This window comes from Sceloporus occidentalis, unplaced genomic scaffold, assembly GCF_023333645.1.
Source record: "Sceloporus occidentalis isolate IW3139 unplaced genomic scaffold, rSceOcc1.0.p SCAF_12, whole genome shotgun sequence".
In the NCBI taxonomy this organism is placed as follows: Eukaryota; Metazoa; Chordata; class Lepidosauria; order Squamata; family Phrynosomatidae; genus Sceloporus; species Sceloporus occidentalis.
Genome location: NW_028316992.1, coordinates 16,588,581 through 16,613,175, shown reverse-complemented (window position 1 = coordinate 16,613,175; position 24,595 = coordinate 16,588,581). Strand labels below are relative to the sequence as shown.

The following is a 24,595-nucleotide window of genomic DNA, read 5'->3' as shown; positions in this document are numbered from 1 at the left end:
GGGGAAAGCAACAGAAGGAGGTGGTTGCAAGGGGAACAGCAGAGGAGAAGAAGGGTTAAACACCCACATCATGATCCACTCCCCCTAAGTTTCACACTCTTGACCTCTCTAGCAGTGGCAGGGATTCCCAAACCTAAATTCAGCCCTAAGGGTTAGTGCTGTCTGTACAATGTGTACATAAATATTTGGCTTCCAGCTTCTGTCTTTAAAGGAATGGATCTCTGGAAATGACTAAAAGGAAACCTGCAGGGTGCTTTTTCAGTTCTTTGGAAGAACCTGATTATTCAGTTTGCCATATAAACTTCTTGCTACTAGTAAATTTTATTCTATGCTTAGTTTTAACCAAGAAAATAAATAAAAATTAATTGCCATGTTTTCTTTTGTTTTTTTTTTTTTTTTGTTTTGTTTTTTTTTTTTTTTTTTTTTTGTAAACTATAATTTCTATTTACTTCTGGTGAATATTAGATATTTTGTCTAAGGTTAGGTGTGCCCTCTTTTTTTCTTGTTACAAATTCAGATGCTGTTTTTAGTCGCAGTCCCCGACCTGCTCCACACATTGCTGTTGGGATTGCCTTGAGAAGTCACAGACAGGGGATTAAGCTTCATTTTCAAATATGAGAACAAGAAAATGTGCATGGGAATTCATTTACATAGCTCTACAACTTCAGTAATATAACAGTATTCAAAATGTATTCAGAAGATAATAGATCTTCTATTAAAGGAAGAAAAAATAGCCTTTCAGTAATACATAGCATTTTCATTTCCATAAATTATGCAGATCAGGTTTTGGGCCCGTGTGTGTGTGTGTGTGTGTGTGTGTGTGTGTGTGTGTGTGTATACCATAAGTCACCTGTCAACTTAACTTATGGCAACCCCAAGAATTTCCTAGGGTTTACTTAGGGAAGAAATAGTCGGAGCGGAGGTGGTTTTGCAAGTTCCTTCCTCACAAACAAATCAATTCAGGTCACTTCCTTTTAGGAAGTTTCTTACACAAAGAGATTCTCCTGCTACTATCAGGTCCCCCATCTCCCTAATCTCCCTACTCTCTGAACTTTCTTTGGAAAGGTGGTGAGATAAAGATTTCTTCTTTTACTTGAACTATTCATTAGCTAGGTTAGGGTGTAGCCTCTATGCATATGTAGATTCAAGCCATTAGTAAACTTTTGTTTTTAAACTGCAAGCTTCCTGTGTTGTCTTTGAGTCAGTCTCAGTTCTTAGAGAAGCATTGTTAGGCAAGGACACATTTCAGCTACCCTGCTGATTTAAGACTCTAACAGGCTTGGCTTTGATATTTTTGATATTTTGATATTTTCTTTTCCTTAACAAAGACTGAAGCCTTAAGAAACTTGAATCTCCAACAACATTCATTGGCAAAGTCACATCCAAATACTAACCAAGTCTGATCCTGCTTAGCTTCCAAGATCTGATGGGATCTGGTGCCTTTGAAAATTCTACTCATAGAATCATAGAGTTGGAAGAGACCGCAAGGGCCATCCAGTCCAACCCCCTGCCATGCAGGAAATCCAGATCAAAGCATCCCCGACAGATGGGCCATCCAGCCTCCGTTTGAAGACCTCCAAGGAAGGAGACTCCACTACACTCCTAGGAAGTGTGTTCCACTGTCGAACAGCCCATACTGTCAGGAAATTCCTCCTAATGTTGAGGTGGAATCTCTTTTCCTGCAGCTTGCATCCATTGCTCCGGGTCCTAGTCTCTGGAGCAGCAGAAAACAAGCTTGCTCCCTCCTCAATATGACATCCCTTCAAATATTTATACAGGGCTATCATATCACCTCTTAACCTTCTTTTCTCCAGGCTAAACATACCCAGCTCCCTGAGTCGTTCCTCATAGGGCATGGTTTCCAGACCTTTCACCATTTTAGTCGCCCTCCTTTGGACACGCTCCAGTTTCTCAATGTCCTTTTTTAATTGTGGCGCCCAGAACTGGACACATTATTCCAGGTGGGGCCTGACCAAAGCAGAATATAGTGGCACTATTACTTCCCTTGATCTAGACACCATACTTCTATTGATGCAGCCTAAAATCGCATTGGCCTTGTTAGCTGCCACATCGCACTGTAGACTCATGTTCAACTTGTGGTCTACTTGGACTCCTAGATCCCTTTCACATGTTGTCTCCTTAAGCCAGGTGTCCCCCATCCTATATCTGTGCATTTCATTTTTTCGCCCTAAGTGCAGTACCTTACATTTCTCCCTGTTGAAGTTCATTTTGTTAGCTGTGGCCCAGCTTTCTAGTCTATTCAGGTCATTTTGAATTTTGATCCTGTCCTCTGGAGTATTAGCTATTCCTCCTAATTTGGTGTCATCTGCAAATTTAATAAGTATTCCCCCAATTTTTTCCTCCAAATCATTGATAAAGCTGTTGAACAGTACTGGGCCCAGGACAGAGCCCTGTGGGACCCCACTGGTCACTTCTCTCCAGGATGAAAAGGTGCCATTATTGAGCACCCTTTGGGTTCGTCCGGTCAACCAGTTACAAATCCACTTAACAGTTGCCTTGTCTAGCCCACATTTTACAAGCTTGTTTGCAAGAATGTCATGGGGAACTTTGTCAAAGGCCTTGCTGAAATCAAGATATACTATATCCACAGCATTCCCTTCTTCTACCAAGCTGGTAATTTTATCAAAGAAAGAGATTAGATTTGTCTGGCATGACTTGTTTCTCTGAAACCCATGTTGACTTTTTGCGATTATGGCATTGCCTTCTAGATGCTCACAGATTCTCTGTTTAATGATCTGCTCTAGAATCTTTCCTGGTATTGATGTCAGACTAACTGGACGATAATTGTTGGGATCCTCTTTCTTCCCCTTTTTGAAGATGGGGACAACGTTTGCCCTCCTCCAGTCTGCTTGGACTTCTCCTGTTCTCCAGGAGTTTTCAAATATGATTGCCAATGGCTCCGATATTACATTTGCCAGTTCTTTTAATACCCTTGGATGTAGCTCATCTGGTCCTGGAGACTTAAATTCATTTAGGTTAAACAGGTATTCCTGTACTATCTCTTTACTTATTTTGTGCTGAAATTCCCCTATTCTGTCCTCTACTCCATTATCCTCAGGTTGAGCACCCTTTGCCTTTTCTGAGAAGACTGAGGCAAAGAAAGTGTTGAGTAATTCTGCCTTTTCTCTGTCTTCTGTTAACATTTTGTCATCTTCTCCATTAAGCTGATGAGCTTAATACAAAATGTCTCACAGAACTCTGAGCACAGCAAAAACTAGAGCTTGGAAAGTTGCCCTTTGTGGGGATAATCCCTGTAATTTCCCAACCAACCCTGCTAATGGCCATGTTGGCTAGGGATTCTGGAATTATATTTATTTATTTATTTATTTATTTATTTATTTATTTATTCATTCATTCATTCATTCATTCATTCTTATCCCGCTTTTCTCCCAAGCTCACTCCAGCCACAGATTCTGCATCCATGGATTCAAGCATCCACAGCTTGCACATATTTTAAAAAAAGAAGAAGAAGAAATCCAAAAAGCAAACCTTTATTTTGCCATTTTAGATGAGGGTCACCATTTTACTATCCCACTGAATATAATGGGGAGCCACTGTAATTGCTAGCCAGTATGACCAATTGGCAACAATAATGTAATTTGTAATTCAATATATAGGGCACTTGAGTTTATGAGAGGCTGGCCTAAGAGAACAACCTGGTATGGTATGTTGCCTTTTGAGTTGTCAATGGGGTTTTTACGGAAACATTTGGCTGACCACTGTTAGAACAAGGGTATAGAAGGACCATTGGTCTTATTCATTGTCACTAGAAATGGTAAATCTCAATTTTTTTCACAGATGTTGAGAACAGTGAAACAGTTTTGTGTCACGTAGCTTCGAGACACTCAAGAATTTTTTCTTACAACAAGAATCTGAGCTACTTTTCCAGGAACGTTGTGCAGTTTTCTTAGAAAACTACAGTAGCTTGTTCTGAGAACGGTGCAGCTTTCATTATGGAAAGGACTATTTTTGGGCAGCTGCATGTATATTTTGTGTATGTTCTGATTACAAAGTTGCACAGTTTTGCAAACTTTTGTGCAGTTTTCAAAAACTAGAATTTATATTGTGCTGAGAACCAAAAAATTCCCCCAATTTGCAGCAGCTTTTAATGTGCCATTTTCCTTCGCACATTTTTTACTTGAGGGGCCAGGAATTCCAAATTCAACCTCAGTCAGGAAACTGATGAATTTCGATCCCTACTTATGATCCTTTTTTTACTTTCTCTATAGATTGGCTATACCAGATCGAACTGTTAACGCATGCTTAATATCCAGAACTTGGGAAATTAATGTTTTTATGGACTACCAGAATTGAGTAGCCATCATAGTCACTTTCTACATTGGCTGTAGCCTACAAGATAACTATTCCAAACATTTTTCAATGGTTCAATTAATCCCAAACATTTGTCATTCAACGCACCAGTGGTGGCTGACTACAAAGAACTTGGGGCAAAGAAAAATCTGCTAGTAGGTTTGTCACTGTACAAGATGTAGCTGTTACTTTTTCTGTCTTTTTTTTTAATACTGTGCTGCTTTCCACCATTTTGAACCTGTTAACATTTGTATTTAGTTGTTATATACACCTCATGAATTCCTTCAACATGTCCTAAATCTCCATGTATTTTATCAAAATCACAGTACCTCTGTGTCTGTTGGCCCTGGATTGCCATCTGGGTAGAACTGTGCTGTGAACACCGGCTTGATCTCATGCATAATTCCCTGCAGAGGTTTTTAGAAAGAGGTTGTTACTCAGGAGTTTCTGGAAACAAGAAGATTATTAAAGTGCTACTTAGACAAACCTTAATAGCAAGCTAGGTTAAAAGGGCTGTTATGATAAGAGATAGACATGAAACATGCACATTCGAGGTGATTTTTCAAACAGTGTTTTATTCAGTGCTTGGAAAAGTTAACTTTGTTGAAAATAATTCCTAGAATCTGCTAGCCAGTAAAGCCACCAGTCATGCTGGCTAACAAATTCTGGGAGCTGTCATTCGAAAAAGTTACTTTTCCAGGCTCTGGTTTTGCCCACTAAACTGCTCGGCAGCTCATTTTCTGGAGGCCACAGCGTCTGTGGAGTTCACTGACGTCCACATGTCTTCTGGAAAGGGATTTAGCTGAATTCACTTCATAACAACAGTCATGCTATTGTTCAGATTTAACAGAGAGACAGGAACTGCCTGTGGCAAATTTGGTAAGCAGTATATGGGGACCACATATCAGTGGACAGCTTGAACTGGCAGTGGCTGAGACAAGGGACTAGGCCTGATAGTACCACCTCTCTCTCTCTCTCTCTCTCAGACAGACACACACACACACACACACACACATATATATATTCCCCACTCCTACACATACATCCTTCACATACCAACCTTTCCTCCTACTCATACACATATTAATTGGGATAGAATGCTGTTCTCAGAGGTATCATTTGGTCCATATGTGTTTGATGCCCCTCCCTGTTTGGACATTGGGCTTCCACTGATACTGATTCTCTACATCATGTTTCCCCAACTCATCAAACAGTTGTTTGATGGGCTGGGTGTACATGTTTTTCTTGGAGAAAAAGTATTCGTGGTAATAATTCTCCTCATGCATCAGACTGGGGGTGAGGGGTAAGGGATGGGAAGAATATTCAAAAATATTTGTAAAATATCCTGGATTAAGAATCTTCACCGTTTGGGGCTTATTCTGTACAAAATTCAAGCACAGCTTTTACCTACACGTGGGTTTTTTTTTACAGAATAAATGCAAAATCAAAGATTTTCTCACAGTGGTAAAAAATTGCTAAAATTACTCATTGCTTCCTTCAAGAACAAAATTAGCAAGCAATTATATCACTAATGGAAGGGAAATGACTGCAAAGGGAAGAAGTCAGAAAAGAAGGGAGAATTCAGCACCATTGGTTTCCTCACTTATGAAGGCTGCATTAAAAGATTCTGAGCACTGTGGCTTCCCAGTGATGTGTATTCAAGCCAATGATGCTCCTTGTATAACAAATCCATATTCCTAAATGCTTCATCCTGATCAGTCTGAAGATACGTGCATGGTGCAATTGTTTATAAATTATGCAGAAATCTACATGTCTAATAGTGGGGTGAGTGAAAAATAATATGTGTGTGTGTGTGTGTGAGAGAGAGAGACAGAGAGAGAGAGAGACTATGCACCCATGTACCTAGAAAAAGCTTTTATTGGTTTCTACAAGGGGATATATACCATGAAGAAAACTGTCACTGCTGTACTTGTAACTTACTGTATATAGTCATGTATAACTCTAGAAATTTTAGTCAAAAAATCGACCCTCCAAAAACTTGGTCAGCTTATCCACAAGTCAATACAGTGGGACCTCAGTATCCCTGGACTTACTATCCATGGATTTGAGTATCTGCAATGGCAAGCCCGCATTATCCCCAGTGTCCTCAATGGTGACGTGGCTGTGCGGGATCAATGGGAATTGAGCAGCCGTGGATTTTGGTATCGGGGGGGGGGGGTCAGAACTGACGCCACATGGATACCAAGGGCTGACTGTATAAGGACTGTACTTTAACTCTTTTTTTAAAAAAAGAAGACACAACCATATCCTTCTTTGAGTAGAGTGCTGAAAGGCAAAAGTTTAGTCTGTTCCAGGAGACCCTAAAAAAAAGCCCCAACCTCCCCACCTCTCTGCCACAGCACCACCTCTGGCCTTTCTGAATGCCTGAGTGGAAAAATGGAAGAAGCAGCAGCTCTGATGTTTCCATTCAAAGAAGCATCAAGACAGTAGACATGTGCACATTTTCTTAGTCCTGGTCACCTCACACATTGCACAGCCACATTTAGCTCAGTTCCATGCTCATCCTTTCAGTCTTTATAGTGAACACAAAGAATTTTGCAAGTTCTTTGGCATCATATTCCTTTGCTTTGTCCTTTACATCCTTTCTTACTTGCCCTGAAATTTTACCCTCAACATATCCAAGGATTATATCAAAATCCATAATTTTGGGCCCCAAACCTGCCCTCAACTTATACATAAGGTCAGCGTATACACACATGTATATGGTATACATAAATCCTTGAAGCACAGGGGCCTAACACAGGACAGTGCAGCACAGCAGAATACATAAGTAAAAGTTAACAGAAGTAATAATTATAATCTGGGGCAAGTTTACAGTTAGAGGAACATCACAGTATGTTAACTATTTTACACAATATGCTACTTATTTTATTTTGTAAGAGGCATCTACTCCCATTTTTGGGAAAAGAGCTGAGAATAAATAAATCCTCCTTCTATTCAAATCTGTTGTGACAGTGGGACTGCCAAGGGGAAGGGCACTAAACCTACCATCTAATCTGAGTGCTATTACTGTGGAGTCATATATCCACCCAGTCCACTATCTAGAATTAGTCTTCTTTGCTAAAACAGGCACCAACATTATTTTTTTAAAAAATCCACTTCAATTCGCCAACTTACAAAGGACCCCTGGTAGAAGCTGATCTGAATAACTGCTACCTTTCATATTTTCAAAGGGAGAACAGTCCTTTCTTCTTTGTGCCGGCATGCCTTGCTGTAGTAGTGTCTCTTTCCATCAGGCACAATCTAACTTAATTATTAACCTCACAGACAGTGGTTCCCATCATGTCTAGAAACATCTTTCTCTCTTTCTCCTCTGCATCATTCTCTCTCTCAATCTCTCTCTCGCTCTCTCCTGAACATATAGCTCAAAGAAAAGGATGAACTCAAAAGTATCCATACTACTTCGTGATTTTCTGTTGGTTGTAAGAAAGGTATTTCTCTGATATCCTTGTATGGAATAAATTCAGTAAATCATCCAAAAATTATTCAGAGGGAATTAGTTCAGGGAGTGGGGGCAGGAACACACATAAGAATCCCTGAGGTTGACATTCTAGATTGTAGGCAAAGCAGATGCAAGCACATTATTTGCAAGCACCTGAGCAGGGTATAGTTCATCTTCCCTGTCTCATCAAATTCTTCACAGGTACCCAGAGAGAGGGAGTTTTACCTCATTTGTCTGATCATTCGCATTCACAAATAGAGGCTTCCAGCCAGGAGGGAGGGAGCTGCTGTCAATTGCATAGCCATGATTCTGAGCAGTAATGAAAGCCTGTCCATTTATCATGTTCACAACTGGTTGGTTCTGTCCTCTGAAAAGAGACAGGTGAATAGAAAGAGATGGAGAGAAGGAATGTTTTGGAGAGCAAATGGGGGATTGTGAAGGGCAAGGGAAGAAGACAACAATGAATAATATAGCGGGGCAAGAAAAAGGAACACACTGAACGGTTCAGTATCATACTGTGGGTAGATAAAGAAAAGGTTAAGGCTAAAGTAAAGTTACCTCTTCAAATCAAACAAGAACATTCTAGTTGAGAGGCAGCAGTATTCCATGTCATCATGATTTATGTTTGGTGATGGTGAGGTTCAGAGTATTTCTGCTACATAGTTATTGCCTATGATAGGATGTGTTCCACACTTGTCAACAGACACTAAGTTTGCACATAATACAATGACATGATTGCCACTGTATGGAAATTTTTAGTTGTAATCCCGCTTCAATCCATTGGGAGAAGCAAGAAAATACAAATAAACATATTATTATTATTCAAAGAAAATAAACAATTTGGGACCCACAAAAACAGTGTTACTTTAGTCATGATTACTTCTACATCAGGACCATTTTAAGAATCATATTTCTGCAGCAAAGGGGCTATTAATAATGCCTCACAGAAAGGAAGCAAAAATAAGGGCAGAATCTGTAAGTAGGAAACTACTCATAAATGCTGCAAGGGCTTATTTCTGAATAAAAGACTAGAGTTAGATCTTGGACATGAGCGTAAACATTACTGGACAATATAGATGACAATATGGAGTCACTGTTTAATTTTGTGCATCAATGATGGTCTTCATTTCCCAACATCCTTGACTATTACCTCTGCTGGCCAAGGCTGATGGGTGTTGTAACCAAATACATCTGGAGAGTAACAATAACCTATCCTTTTTATAGACCAATATCACTGCATAGTTCTCATGGCTAACAATTTTCTCCAGTGTTCAGTTCAAAGATTAGTATCATTTAGCAAAGTTGTCAGCAACTTTAGTTAGTAGCTTCCTGCTTGTAACTTCTGCCCTTGCTCTTGCTTACTGTTCAGCATGACAACAGCAGCATTATGCATAAAAATATATCTGGCTTCAGCTGTGGACCAACCCCCTGGAAATCCCGCCCTTGCACCCAGTGACATCTGATGTGGGAATGCCACTGTGTTTGGGCACTCTGTCTCAAAAAGGTTTGCCCATCACTGGTCTAGGACAAGTCACCAAGAAGGCTATCTCTCATTTCCTCATCAAACATGCTTCCAAAGTTCATGTGAGTGAGGAAAGGACCCTTCCTGCTGCCAAAGACTTATATGAAAGAACATGGTACTTCAGGGCATGTAGGACACCCTTTCCTCTTTGTTAGCTGTTCTGTCCTAGCACTGTCCATTTTTTTCTATCAACATGTGCACTTTCTCAATTAATTCTTTTTCTACAGTTCTCATAGCAATGATAGTGTTTTGGACTGCAGCTCCTACCAGATCTAGCCAGCCTACAGTGAACAATAATGTTTCTTGCAGCCAACAACGTCTGGAGGGCCACAAATTACTTATACCTGCTGTACAGCAATTTCATAATGCTAGTAAAAATTGTGACAATGGCCATACCTTCCCCCCCCCCCCCCGCTAAATATGGAAACTAGCATTTTTCTGTTCCAAAAGACTGGTGTGACATCAAAGGGTGAGAAACAATCATTCATCTTCATTGTTGCACCTAACATCCACAAGTGAGATGTACATAAAGCAGAAGCTATGCAGGGGTAACTCTATTGGCCATTTAACAAATGCAAACAAAAGGCCATCAGTGACAAAGCAGAAAGGTCATCCTACCTGTTGGCCATTGGCATTTTGTAGGATGAGGCCCCAGCTGCCAGTCCAGTGATTAGACTCCCCAAACTGGTTCCAAACAAAGGTTCCTGGCGGTTATTCTCTAGGACCTGGAAGTCAAAGGTTTCTGATCAACAGTAACTATGAATTTGGTTCTATACAAATTAGTCTTTACCTGTACAAATAAGATTGCTTTCTTTCTGGTTACATTCAATATTCTAGATTGATTTTAAAATTGTATTTAAAAAATTTAATACATGAAAGGAAAGTTACTAACTTCCTTTTTAAACCAGATTAGAACTTTCTCTTCTTCTACTTTTTAAGACAGTATAGGGAGATATCCTAGCTGTGCAACTTTTTCTCATAAAGAGCAATAGGAAAATCTGCACCTAATGGATTTAGATGCACTCTCATGATAAAGGCACAAGAGTTTCTATAATCAACATGGCAAGCAATCCTAATTTAAAGAAGTCTGAGTCTTCCCCCTGCCCCAAATTTCAGATTGTGAGAGCTGCAATTTAAGGGGGCCAGAATTCAATGCTGCATAACAGCTGGTAAAAGATGTTTCTCAGCAGATCCAGGAGGAGGTTAACTGCCCTTCCTGCAACAGGATTTTCTCCTTCTTCCTATTGTCCATTCCCATGCTATTCTAAACTCTAGCCTTCTGGAGCAGTTATTCAGAATGCTCAAGGACTGTGTGGGCAACAGAAACTCTGCTTCCTGGTTCCATTGATGGACCTCCTTTTGACAGTAGATGTGCACCATTGGATTATGACCAAGGAATGACATATCCCCAAATTATGAATGACTACAATGCCACGAGAGAGGTGTAGGATAACCACACCCTCCACATGTGGGAGGTGTAGGGCAGCAAGAGACTGATATGGCCGAAGCATGTATTCTACCTTCTTGACATTCTCAATTAGTTCTTGAGCTTGGGTTGGATCACCCGGACCACCAGAAATAAAAAGTCCATCGTAGTCCATTCCAGTGAAATCATGATTCCAAGGAACCAGATGCACTTCAGCACCTCTCTGGCAAGAAAGCAAAAAGTGAGGAATGAAAAGGGGATTAGGTAACAAAATGTAACTCCATGAAACTATTCAGTGCAACCTATCAGGTTTTCATTGAGTTACCTTATGCCATGCTGTCTTATCTTGACCTAACTTATAGGGTTGTTGTGACAATATAATAGGAAGGAAGAGAGGAGGACTAACAGAGTTGGAGTTTAGGTTAACTGATGGACTGTATCATCCATATGACTCTGGCCCTGTACACACTGGCCATTAAGGCTGACATAGGTGCGGAATCAAGGCAATGCATGCCCGAGTCCGCCTCCCAGAGTGCCCTGATGCCGCATGCCACTACACACAATGCACAGTGTCATGGCACTCCTCCATATGCAATGCAGCTATGGTGCCCTTTCGAGAGTGCAAAAAGGAGCTGTTTTTTGCACTCCTTTTCATGCCCTTGAAAGGCCGGATTAGGGTTGCAGTGTGAAGTTGCTGCGACCCGATACAGTGTGAAAAGGGGCACCCTTTAGGAGTGGTCTGTAGAGCCCCACTGTCTGTATTTTGAGATCTTCCAGGGAGGCTTCTCTTTCTGTCCCACCACTTTCACGGGTCCAGTACATCTGGTGGGAAAACAAGGAAAGAGGGCCTTCTCGATAGCTGTTCCCAGACTATGAAACTCCCTTCGTATAGAAGCTAGACTGGTGCCATTCTTGCTATTCTTCTATAGACAAATGAAGACCTTTCTATTTTGGCAGGCCTTTGAGAAAGGGAGAACGGGCCTTTCATAATGTTTTGTATTGACTATATTTGATATTTTCCTTTTTTAATGGTCATGCTATTAATTGCTTTTATTACAATGATAGTTTAATTTTATTTTTAAATTTTGGTTGGGTAATTTTTTTAGCTGTATCTGTTTTAACATTTGCATGCTGCTTTGATTTGTTGTACTGGAGAAAAGGCAGTGTGTGAATAGGAGTACTAATAATATAGTCCATCATAGCAATAATAATAATAATAATAATAATAATAATACAATAAATAATAATATCAGAATATGGGAGAACCACATTCAAATCCATGGACTCTCCTTGATGCTTACTGCCTAGACTCAAGCACTTAACTTAAACTTAAGAGACCTGTTTGTACCAACAACCAGGAGTGAATGCCCCTGAAGATGAAGGTTCCATTTGGCCATTGACAGAACCATTGACTCCTTCATTAATTTATTCCATTAATTAATTAATTACATCTGTGCCCCCACTTTCTACCATCTTATGGCTCTCCCCGTCCCACTTTATTTTCACAACCCTGTTAAATTAGGTCAGAATGAAATAGATTGCTGTAAGATTATCTAGCAAGGAGTTTAGGAACTGGTCATGCTAGCTAAGTGATTCTGGAATTGTATTCCATAAGTGTCTCTTTTCCAGGTTCTGCAGTGCTACAGACTGCCACAATGTAAGGGAATATTCTCTGAGAAATAAGAAAGCAAGTATTTCAACTTAGTTGGACATGTTCCAAGCCAATTTATTAAATATAAGGAAAAAGCCATTTTTTTAAAAAAAAAAAAATTACCTTTACTAGCAAACGAATAGCATTCTGCTTTAATCCACAGTCCACAGCTACAATTTTCAATGGATTGCCTTTGCCATATACTTTGACTTCCTGTTGAGATGTTAAGACAAAAGGGGGGAAATCATGGTGGTGTGTCATTTATTACTTTATTACATGCACAGTGAGGCTTGAATCAGAGTGAGGCAGGTTAAAACACCCAAAGGAAAGCATCTGCATCACTCCTAAATTAATTTAGTTTAGGAACATCCTGGAACTTTTTGTGAGTGGTTGGGACTTCAGTGGGGCATAGAGAGCAGCAGAGAAACAGTGAACATGATAACAGGGTAAGGTTATTGTCAAAGCAGCCTCCCCATAACAGCAGTCTTGTCCACCGTTGCCAGATTGTGGTGGAAAGGGAAGTCTGAACCTCACCTGCACCCCAGTGGCCCTACAGAAAATTGCTGGAGTGAGTGGAGGGAGAAGGGAATAAATCCTTTTTGCCCACCTTACCAATCTTCAGCATGATCGCTTTGGGGAAAATTAAAATTTGCTGGAATAATGTTAAAGCCAATTAGTAGATAGCTACAGATATACACATCTTCAGCCCCCAGCAACTCATCAGATGTCAAGGGTGACGCTTGAAATTCTGTCCACTCTGCTTTAAAGTCTCCCTTTGCACCACACAGCATGCATAAGCTCTGGAGTCTATGCTCTGCAGATTTCCTTAACAAAGTGTCATCTATCCATTCCATCAAGGGAGGAAAAACCACTTCAGTTTCCCATAAGTTTGGTGTTGTCAGCTGAGCAGAAAACAAAACAAAGCCAAATATCTCAAACACTTTTTCACTCCTTCTACCACCTTAAACCCTGCACCTGCCCTTCCGAAGTTTTGCAAGTTTCTTACTTGGGGACACTCTACAATGTGTGCATCTGAATTTCTCATGAACCCAGAGAGGAAAGAAGTAGATCCTCTTTAGCGCAATTTAACTGTAAAGGTGGCTAGCACAAAATACACTTGAAAAATGACTTGTACAAAAATCCATCAACCTACCCTTCTGATATTTTGCAGATTTCTTCCCTTGGTTGACCTCTGTTTTGTTTTTCTATTTGATACAGATTTCCCCACTTCACCTCATCCCACCCCCAAAATCTCAAAAGAATAAACAAATCAATTTTTGAAAACCTCCAAAGACTACTGTTACACAGAGTCTCTTGTATTTATTTGTCCAAAATTCAATATGCTTGGTCTTATTTTATCCATTTATGGCTCACTGAACTTTCAAAAAAAGAAAACACATCCCATTTAATTATTTATGACAAGCTCACAAATAATCAAATCTGCAAACGTTAAACCTGCAGAAGTTGAGGTTTCACTATAAGCAGTTGTCTTTAGCTTTCACTAGGAAGGTATGAAGCTTTACATTTCTTAAATGAGATTCTGTTTGAAGTCTAATCAGATAGCCTCTGATCAAGTTCAAGACAAAGTGGGCTGTTTTCCAGATCACTGACTTGTGAGTCTGAACCAAATCTTGTAGGTTAGTTTCTATCCTGTCTTTCTCTCAAGATGGGATTCAAGGTGGCTTATATTCTGTCTTGGAATGATACAATGTGTATCATTTTCTAGAGCAGTGATTCCCAAAGTGGGTGGCATGCCCCCCAGGGGGTGTTGGAAAGATAAGGGGGCAGCAAGGGGTCCTTCCTCCAAGTATTGGTCTGAAAGAAAGACAAGGGGAACCAGCAGCCTTTAGGACCATGGTGGGCATGAGACTTGCATGAAACATTTTTTCAGGGTCCCTTAAAACCACCATGAATCCTCACTGATCATTTAGTGTGGTGGCACATCTCCTGCTCTTTGCCTGCTGACATGAGCTCACTCCCTTACCTGTATCTTCACTGGTGGTGGCAGGAATGGTTGGGAAACACTTGCAAGGCTTGGTTGCAGGACACCACTTTTATGGCTCAGAGTGGCACCATTTTGGGGCAGAATGACTGACTACAAGGAGTTAGAGGCTATGGTAGTGTGGGACAAGTGGCAACACAAAGGAGCTTTCAGATTTGGGACCCTGCTTAAGCTTTGTGAACTTCGCTGGGACTTGGCTGGTAGGTTGGAGCTGCACTGCTGCTCCTGATATCTTTCATCAGACAGGCTGAGAGGAGATGTAACAGAAGAAGCAGTGTGTGTGCGTGTGTGCGTGTGCGTGTGTGTGTGTCAGCAAAAGTCCTTCATCTTGGAGCGGCTCCTCTAGTTAAAATCTCTTCCTGTCTCCATCCATTCCAGTCTCCAGTCCATAGCATGTGGCCTCTGTAAACCCCCTACACATACACACACCGGCTGCATACCTCTCTCCCCTGATAAAGAAGGATTAAGAGTCCTTCTTCACTGACATAGGTGGCATAGGTGAGAGGCATCTCAGTTGTTGTTCAGCCAGCTGCTTAGGTGCTGCTTCCAAGGTGACCAGGTTCAAAGGAAGAAGTGACAGATATTGGCAGTTTTGAATTCACAGCAGAACAGTAGACCTAATACAATGTGCTCTTGCTTTACATGGGGGATCCATTCCAGACTCCCCAGCATAAAGCAAATACTGTCTGTGCTCGAGTCCCATTTAAATGAATGGTGCTCGTGCATGCAGCGGTGCAGCAGCAGGCGCGCACCCCATTAGTCCCTATGGGACGCACTGCCCCTTCTTCCTGCTCGGCTTTCAGCATATGCTGAAAGCCGCGTATGACACGAGCGCACTGTATAGTAATATGCATGGAGGGCACTAGCATCATCATTCAAGACAAAAGGTGGCAGTGAACAAAAAGAATTTGGGAACCACTGTTTTAGAGCTTACAAAAGATACCTTTTGGGACTACAATTGGTCCTTTCTAGCTGGAAAATTATGAAAATTGGAGTAGAAAAAGTAATTTTTGCCAACTCTGTTCAGTCAGTCTCCCATCCAGTCATTGACAAGAGCTAGTATCCCAGCTGGCTGAAGGATTGTGGGAATTGTACACACACACACCCCAAAAAAACCTAACTTTTCCAAGCTCTGATCAAAGCAGGTTCCTAACTTTCTATCATTCCATCCATTGAAACTGTTGGGATTTCTCAGTTCTATTCATAACATTTTGAATGATTTGTTCATTGATAATGATCTTAACCCAATATTTCACCTAAATGAAACATTGTTACATTTTTCTGGTTTTAAAAGTTAAACTGTCATTTTCAAATGATTCCATTCTATTAGTATTTCATTACAGTCTGTCACTTGATTTTCATTTATTGTGATTATGATTACTACTGTTTTTATTCTGTGTTTGTATCTTTCTCAACATTTTTTTAAATTCAGTTATCCTGTAGATCATTTTGAAAAATATAGAAACTGATTGAAAACCTATTGCCATAGGGGAGGGGGGGAGTAGTTTTCAGTATGTCATCTGCAAACTACCTTTTGTTCCTTCTCAGTAAAAACAATGTAATTAAAGCCGTCTCAGTTCCTATCGAACATCATCTATACCAGCCTCCTCTTTCCAGTAGTGGACATTCAGATACATGAGGGAAGACCACAAGGCATAACATGATGGCAACAGCCAGCCTTCTTTCCTTGCTTTTCTATAACTGATATCCAGAGGTACACTGTCTCTTATCATGAAGGTTATCATCTAGATGCCTATATATTCACATATTGTCCTTCATAAATTTGTTCAAAACAAATGCTTCTTAAGCTATCTCATGTGAGGGAACAGCCATCCCCCCCCCTCCCCATTGTGCCAGGGATTGGTGCCCTATTCATGCCATTGCTTTACTGGAAGCTCTCCAAGAACCAGCAGCTCATGGCTTGTGAGCCAGTACCACCCCATGGACCACCACTTTTAGTAGCACTGGTTGAAACCATGCCCTTTTGGACATCTGTGCTACTGGCCATCTTGTGAAATGTGTATTGTCTAAACAAGAATTTGGTTCTGTTCTGAATTTACTGCCCATTAACTTTACTAAGTGGCCTAAGTTCTCTATGTTGTACTTTTTCTACACCATCCATGATTTTATGAGCTTCTAATCATCATTTATATGGTTGTAAGATATGAACTATGATCTTTTAGCCATGTGTGTTAAACTGTCACGATCCACATTTAGTGTTCATCCTGGTTGCTACCAAACATCTGTACAAAGTTACCAGGGATCCTTAGAGACCGATTGCATTTTAATACATTTTGCATCTTTACTCCGTCTTCTATGTAAGCAATTTTGCTTCCCAACAATGAGCAACTCAGCATTCTCCTTCCCCATCAAGTCCACCGAACCTGAGACAGCTGCAGTTTTAAATGCATTTTTAAAAGTCCATGTCTGATCTACTGCTGAGCAAACTATTTTTATTCTTTTAATAACTCCCTTTTAATCAGGCTCTTTTAGCACACAGATATTTCACAGCTGGAAGGCTTCATGATAAGATTATCATCATCTCGTAACTAAATCATTTCACAGGTGAGCTGCTACTGTTCAGGAGAAAAACAGAAGCTTCTTGTAGGGAAATCTGATCTGAAGGACACATGGATGCTACTTAAAACCCCTCATCCTGTAAGCTCTACACAGGGGCCTGTGCCACAACTTTGCTGCATCTCACAGCATGAGAGGATGCTGAACTGGAAAAACTCCAGTTTCCTCAGTCCCACCAAACCTAGAATCCTTCCCAAATTGAGGATCCTCAGATAAACTACACAAATCCCTGAATACCTCAACTTTGACCATGTTGACTAGGGCTTCTGAAGGTGATAGACCAATAACCTCCGGGGAAACAAGTTTGGGAACTATACCCACAAACCCATTAGTCCCTGGTGAGTGAAGGACAGGAGACTGGCCTCTTACTGCTGTTCTCTCAAGGTACAAATTTTCCTGACCATGATCAGGAATGTACTAGAATTAATTCCACAGATGGAAGTCTCTGGTTGCTAGATATTCCTCAGCCATCCCAGGATTTGCGTGACTGAGATGGTATGTGAGGTGCACCACAGAAATGCATGAAGAAGACATTTAACACACTATTAGCTAAATCATGTTGGCACACTATTAGGTAAACCATGTTGGTTACCATTTCTATTTAGCAATGAGCCCAAATGAATTTACCCCTGCAATAAAGGGCAAAATCCCAATAAACCAGCCATATTATCACAGTCTTTTTCTTTAGAAATTAAAGTTCATAATTTGGTTTTGATGTCATAGGCGCGAGACAGATGGGCGCAATAGGGTGCCCTCATCATGTGCGAGGGGCGGCGCTTCCAGATGCCCCTCGCATATGACGAGAGCATCAAAATGGCGGCGCCCTGTATAGATGGGTGCCACCATCATTACGTGATGGACGCTTAGCGTCCACATGTCACAGCGCCATTGTGACATCACAAGTATGCCACTGGCGCACTGCAGCATCACAATGGCCCCACAAGAAGAACCCACTTTGTGCGGGTTCTTTTTGGTCAGCGGGGAAGTCCTGCGGTCTGGAGGCCATCCTTTTTGGACAGTCTGTCCCGCACCATAGTTAGCTCAAGCACAAGTCATACAAGCAATTCTGCCAGGGAAAGAAAATTACATATTCCTGCATACCTTGTACTGTAGAAAATATAGTCTGGGTACATTTCCCTACATGTCTAATAGGAGCCCTGGTGGCGCAGTGGTTAAATGCCTGTACTGCAGCCATTCACTCAAAACCACAAGCAAGTTCAAGACCAGCAAAAGGGCCCAAGCTCGACTCAGGCTTGCATCCTTCCAAGGTTCCTAAAATGAGTACCCAGACTGTTGGGGGCAAATTAGCTTACTTGCTAATTAGCTTACTTGCTGTTCACCGCTATGATCTTTGGAATATCGGTATATATAAAAATAAAACAAATTATTATTATTATTATAGAAATATATTTTATTTTAAACAGATGCATAGGCCAGAGGAACACCCTCTGGATCTGACACAATCTATGGACTACATCACTATATATTCTGCATTCAAAACTAACATCTGGCCTTGGATGGTGAGAGTAACAGAGTGCATGAAATTATGTTTTAAATCTTTTTTAATTTACATTTTATATGTACACCATCCAGAAATCCAAAAATAAAAGACGGTATATAAATGTAATAATGATGGTGGTGTTTGTGGTGGTGACATCAGGGAGAATAAGAGATTTGTATTTATATATATATATATATATATATATATATATATATATATATATATCTTGTGTAAAATGTGTGGTGCATTTTCTGTTCCCTTAGGCTTCTATATGAACTATATTGTGAACCTTTAAACCAACAGACTCATGAAAAGTTCCAGCAGTAAATGAAAGAAAAAGAAAAAGAAAGAGTGCTATAATTTTGCTGTAAGGGCCAAAGTAGACATGACAGGCAGTTATGCTTGTTTACTTAAGTGCCTGCACCAATCATGTCTAAAATGATAGGGGGAGAGGGTGAATCAGAGCTTTATGACAAAAATGTGTATTATGTTTGCTATCTACATGCCCACTTCATCTTATACAAAACAGATGACGTGATATCGTTTTTATTTATGCTGTCTCCCATGCCCCTCTGCTTCAAGCACTTTTAATGTGTCTGGGTTCAGCCTCAGAGACAGACTGGTAGAAAAGTGCCCAACAAAATGAAGCACCCAATGGCTAGGTGGGGATGATGGAGGATTCCCCATTTATGCACATCAGTTTATGCAAACATTTATCTGACACCCTTTCTTTGATACATGATCATGATGAAGGATACTCTTTATACATAAATATACATAAGCATATAAAGGACTACCAACATGACTATTCCCTTCTCACGCAGCTTGGACCCATTTCATAGTGTCTGGAAATAATCTCTTGAACTAGTGCTTCTCAGACTCTAGTTTTCTGGGTGTTTGGGACTCTTGCTCCCAGAACCTGAACATTGGCCCAAAGCTGGGACTTTGGGGAGCTGAACTCCATCAAGAGAATAAGAGTGTGAGAACCATAATCTTAGACGGTTGTTGTCCCTGTGCCTCATTGTAGGAATCTAGATGTCATGACAAACAAGATGTGAGCCATCTAACTCTTTAAAAAAAGATAAAGTTAACATGGTTCCAGTTCAATCAGTATATTGTCTAAAACACAGGCCTATTGCAATGTCATAGAAATGAGAAAATCAATCCCTTCTAATATACCATTGATTAAAAGAAAACCGTTACTAAATGTTACCGCATCTTGATTTATATGAAAACAGTTGCTAGGACATAGATTATCATGTCCCATAATTACCACCATTGAAGAGCTTAGTTAATTGTCAGCTTTATTTGTGATGTTACTTTATAAGACTATAAAATAAAGTTATAAAGATAATGAGATCACAGGAGTTCTGTTAATCTTTTTATATCTCTTTTATGTGTGCTGTATTCAGCATCTTTATGGCAGCCCCGTAGTGCTAGTGGCACAGACCATCCACAATACCTACGACAGCTGCTTATTTATGCTTGAAAAAATGGTAAAACTGAAACATGGCTTAAGCTCTCAAGGATTGGGCAAACAGTCTCCTTTTTAGTTTCTACAGCTCTTTAAGAAAAACAAAAACAAAAGGCAAGCAGCAGAATATTAATCAGCAGGAGATAAGATTCCAGCTGGAAGGCTGAAAATTACCAACACTCCAACCCCAAATGTACTGCATGGAAATAAGCATTAATATATTCTTAATCCAAGCATAAATTGGGGGGATGGGATTAGACCTACCAAGAACAGGCAGAAGGGCTTACCACCAGGTATAAGCCTTATACTGGTCCAAAATACACTGCAGCAACGACCCAGTTTGAGACCACTTTAACTGCCCTGGATCAATGCCAGGGAACTGTAGTTTTGTGAAACATTTAGCCTTCTCTGTCAGAGAGCTCTGGTGCCAAAATAAACTACAGTTGCCAGGATTCCCTAACACTGAGCCAGGCCAGTTAAACCGGTCTCAAACAGGATTATTTCTGCAGTGTGTTTTGGACCATTGTTTCCCCTCCAAATTCACCCTTATAGCTAAAGGAGGGCTCCATTGGCACCAAAGGAATGAAGGAAGATCCCCAGCTGGGCAGGAGAAGATTTAAGTCCTGCTGCAGCTGCACATGGTATAGGCTAATCTTGATCAAACTCCCATGTCAATTTGTGAGTAAAACTGAAAGTAAAGCATGCTAGAAATTCAACAGAATCCATGGATTAACCCTAAATTTATTTATTCAGCAGTAAACCACAGAGCTAGACAGAAAGATCACTACACATGGCTTTGAAAGCACAATTAGAGCAGGAAAAAAAACAGGTTTGGTGACACTTATTGCACGACAGCACTTCCAACACATAATAGCTGCATCCCCCAAGTACGGTTAGGGCATCCCTTTTCACTAATGGTGAAATCTGTCAGTGACCTCTAAATTGTACTAGTCCCCAGGTGTGAAACATTAATGTTGGAGCAGTTGTGATATTAGCAGTCAGGTGGTGTCACATGCCCTGACATCGTTTGGCATCCATGTCAAGACTGAATCTGCTTTTGGATAGCTCTCTAACACTGTAGAGGAGCTATCCAAGGTCCTTAAGCTGACCTCCGTCCCCTAAATAGATTCAGGACCTTGAATAACTCCCTTAAAGTTCAAACCAAGTTCTGGAGCAAATTCTTCACTTGATTGATAAGGAAACCATTAATCACCTCTGCACTGATGCTAAACACGTTTGTATTATAAGCGTTTCAGCTCTTTCCTGCCTCAATACAGTCCAGAAAGGCCTTCCCTGTACCTGCTATGTATGTAAAGACCTGACAGGCTCTCTAATGACGGTTTAGTATCATGTCTTGTGTGGCCATAAGTGTGGATCACTTAGCCTGTATCTAATATGTGTTACAGGGGAGACAGAAGGGAAAGTGATATGAGATTTCTCTTTTCAGTGGTGATATCTATTTTGCCATTTGTAGGTTTTACATGGGGTCCACAAAGATTTTGCCCAGACAACAATTTCAAGCAAAACAATCTGATTTCTAATTCCCAGACTAATATGCAGATCAAAACATAGCAATGCTTCGGGTTTATTTCCCTAAAAATGTTGATACAGTTCTTGACTCAAAGAATGTACCAAAATGCTTATTAAAATGAGTCTAAATGACTACATGTGAAAAATCGCATTACAAATGTTCATTGTATTCCACACTCACCTGGAAACAACACAAAACATACTTAAGAATGGCTGCATGCAAAACTAACATGGATCAATAATAGACTGATCTACCCATTGGTGGTAGACTCTTACTTTATCTCACCCTACTACTGGCCATGGTATAATTTTCTAGATTCCTGGATAACACTTACTGTATATTCATTATCTTTAGTACTACTCATACCATTGTTATATTTTTGATCTGAACTTCTATCAGTTAGGAAATGTTTCTTTAAATAATTCTGCAACAAGTTCTTTCTTATAACATCCTCTCCTTTTTACCCCCCCCCCCCAAAAAAAAGATGGAAAATAGCCACAAAATTGGGTATACGAGCTAGGACAATGCAAGAAGGAAAGTCTCCATCTCATTGCCCCTCTTGAACTCCTAAGTACTGAATCTGACCCAGTCTTGAACAAATCACAGATTTGCCTCATTGGAAGCTATTCACACAGAGACCCAACAGTTGCCACACCACTATTCATTTCCCAGGAGAATCAAAACACTTTCCAGACAGTGTGATGTGAACAAGTGACAGAAGATAATACCTCTTCTTTTTCATTTGGCAACATCACGAAAGAAGCTTCCCTAGCTTAGGAAAGTCACTCCCTGCTAACCAAAGATCTTTTTAATTCTATCATCTATCTATCTATCTATCTATCTATCTATCTATCTATCTATCTATTTGATACCACTTTAACTGCTATGGGAACATCCTATGGAATCCTTGGATTTGCAGTTTAGGGTGGGACCCTAGAAGAGCTCTCTGTTAGAGAGTTCTAAAGGCCCTCTCTGAACCAGTGGTGCAGTGGTTTGAACATTGGACTATGCCTCCAGAAATCAGGGTTCGATTTCCCACTCAGCTATGGAAACCTACTGGGTGACCTTGGCTGAGTCACATGCTTTCAGACCCAGAAATGTGATAGGATTGTCTTAGGGCTGCCATAAGTCAGGAATGACTTGAAGGCACATAACATCAACAACAACACAGTGCTATTATCATGCAGTGTGTAAGAGATCTAACTACTTTGCAAACAGTTGCCCAATCTTACTAGGGACTCCTTTAAATACAAACAGCTCCAGGCCAGTAAGAAATCATGAAGTCATCCTAAGCATTCCTGATAGCCTGTTTCCTGAGCAGGCCTGTTTTTAAAACATGCATATTAGCCTAAGCCACCCCATGGTTTTCAGATGACAAAAGGAGCACATAAATTATGGCATGTGGGAAGAGAAGGGGATGGGCTGATCAGTATTCACATTAATCAAAGCCAGCCCCAAGTATACTTCCCAAAAGGCAGGATAACCCAACCCACCATCCTGGAAGGCAGGACAAGATATCTGGCACACTCTGCTCTCTTTTCCAAAAAGCTGGAGTGATCAGCAAACACAATGAAGATCAGCAAGAACAATGACTGGGGGTCTGCTAGTGTTGCATCCCTATGTCCTCAGTATCTGATGATTGCGGTGGTTGCTTCACAGTGGTATGACCAGCCCTGCCCACAGACTTTTTTTAATTTTTGGCAGTCCAATCAATGGTAGAAACTCAAGCCAACCCCATAAACAATATAGGTATCTGCAAGTAGATGGCATTTCATTAACATGATGATGTGCGGTACAGACTGCTCCTTTGGGGTGGCCTGCACTCGCCCCTTTCCTCAGAGCATTGGGGCCAGCGTAGACATAATTGCAGCCCAAAGGCCCCAATCCAGCGCTTCTCCAGGCCACAGAGAAGCGGCAAAATGCAGCTTCCCTGTGGCCTGGAAAAGGGGTGTCCTAGGGCTTCATGCCTCAAGACACCCCAGGAGCCAGAGCCAGGGGAGAAAGGAGCTCCTCTGCCCCTTTCTCCCTGGTGTCTTTCCCGCAGCCATTTGGTGGCTGAAGGAATGAGGCGCACCCACAGAAGGAGCTCCATTTCAGAGTTCCTTTATGAGCTGTGCCCAGGCCACCCTAAGCGGCCTGGGCTGGCATGAAGACGCCACATCCACACCACGCCATTTGGATGTAGTGCAGCCTTGACGTCATAACTGCAGCGCCCGTGTGCACAAGGTGCCGCCATTATCATGCTACCATTACCTGCTAGGGTTAGGGACCGTGCGGTTGCCACGCAGTCCCATAACCCAAGCACGACGCAAGCATGGCGCTTTAGCACCATGTATACTGCGCCATAGATATGTCAATTACATAGTACAACAGAGATGTCTGTTGTAGTTCAGTGATAATGGAATGTTTACCTTAGTTGAAACTTCATCTATCAGGTTTCTCTTGTTTGGATCCAAAAATTCCACAGGCTGACCTTCAAATTCAATTTTCCCAAGAACAGTTCCCTGTTCAAATAAAGAATTAAACAAGTCAGTGACAAGAAGGGGGAAAAAGTTGGGTAAATTCTCTTCAGAGGTGGAACAGCTGCCTGGTATATTTTTTATTTTATTTCCTTGTAATTTTAGACAGCTTAAACATTTTTAACTATCTCTCTTTTAACTATGATCATCAGCATTGGCTAGCTAGCATGGCAGCTGGGAGTTGTATCCCGAAAAATAACTTTTTCAAGTTCTCAATGCAAAGTACATTACATTGTGTTGTACATTCCATTGCATGTTCATGAGGTTTAGATGTGGAGGACCTCCATGAACGGGGAAAAACTGTGAATATCTTAGCCCCCCCCCCTCCCCATGAATGATACAGATTCCTCTATCACCAAGAGGACCACCCATAACTCTCTCTGCAACCTTACAACACATTGACCCCCCCACATATCCAAACATATTCCACTTTCAATTTGACGTTGCAGCCATCGCTGCAAAGGATCCACCTTCTTCCCCTCCTCTTCCTTCTCCCTCCCAGCTGGTCAAAAACAATACTGTACCTTTTCCCCACTTTGCATACTCCTCATTATTGAAGTATTTTCACTTTCAATCTGAAGGTACAGTGACTGCTAA

General features: G+C 40.9%; 1 protein-coding gene across 1 annotated transcript in view; it reads right to left on the bottom strand.

The window, feature by feature from the left end:
* Positions 1–24,595, bottom strand: part of LOC149305337 (carbamoyl-phosphate synthase [ammonia], mitochondrial-like) — a 184,732-nt gene that overhangs the window by 118,451 nt on the left and 41,686 nt on the right. Inside the window, exons 6-11 of the mRNA XM_089477636.1 lie at positions 23,891–23,983; positions 12,518–12,607; positions 10,838–10,966; positions 9,936–10,042; positions 8,021–8,162; positions 4,662–4,739 (exon numbers count right to left, since the gene is read on the bottom strand). Coding sequence (XP_089333762.1) covers positions 4,662–4,739; positions 8,021–8,162; positions 9,936–10,042; positions 10,838–10,966; positions 12,518–12,607; positions 23,891–23,983 — 639 coding nt within the window. The remainder of the gene's footprint in view (positions 1–4,661; positions 4,740–8,020; positions 8,163–9,935; positions 10,043–10,837; positions 10,967–12,517; positions 12,608–23,890; positions 23,984–24,595) is intronic.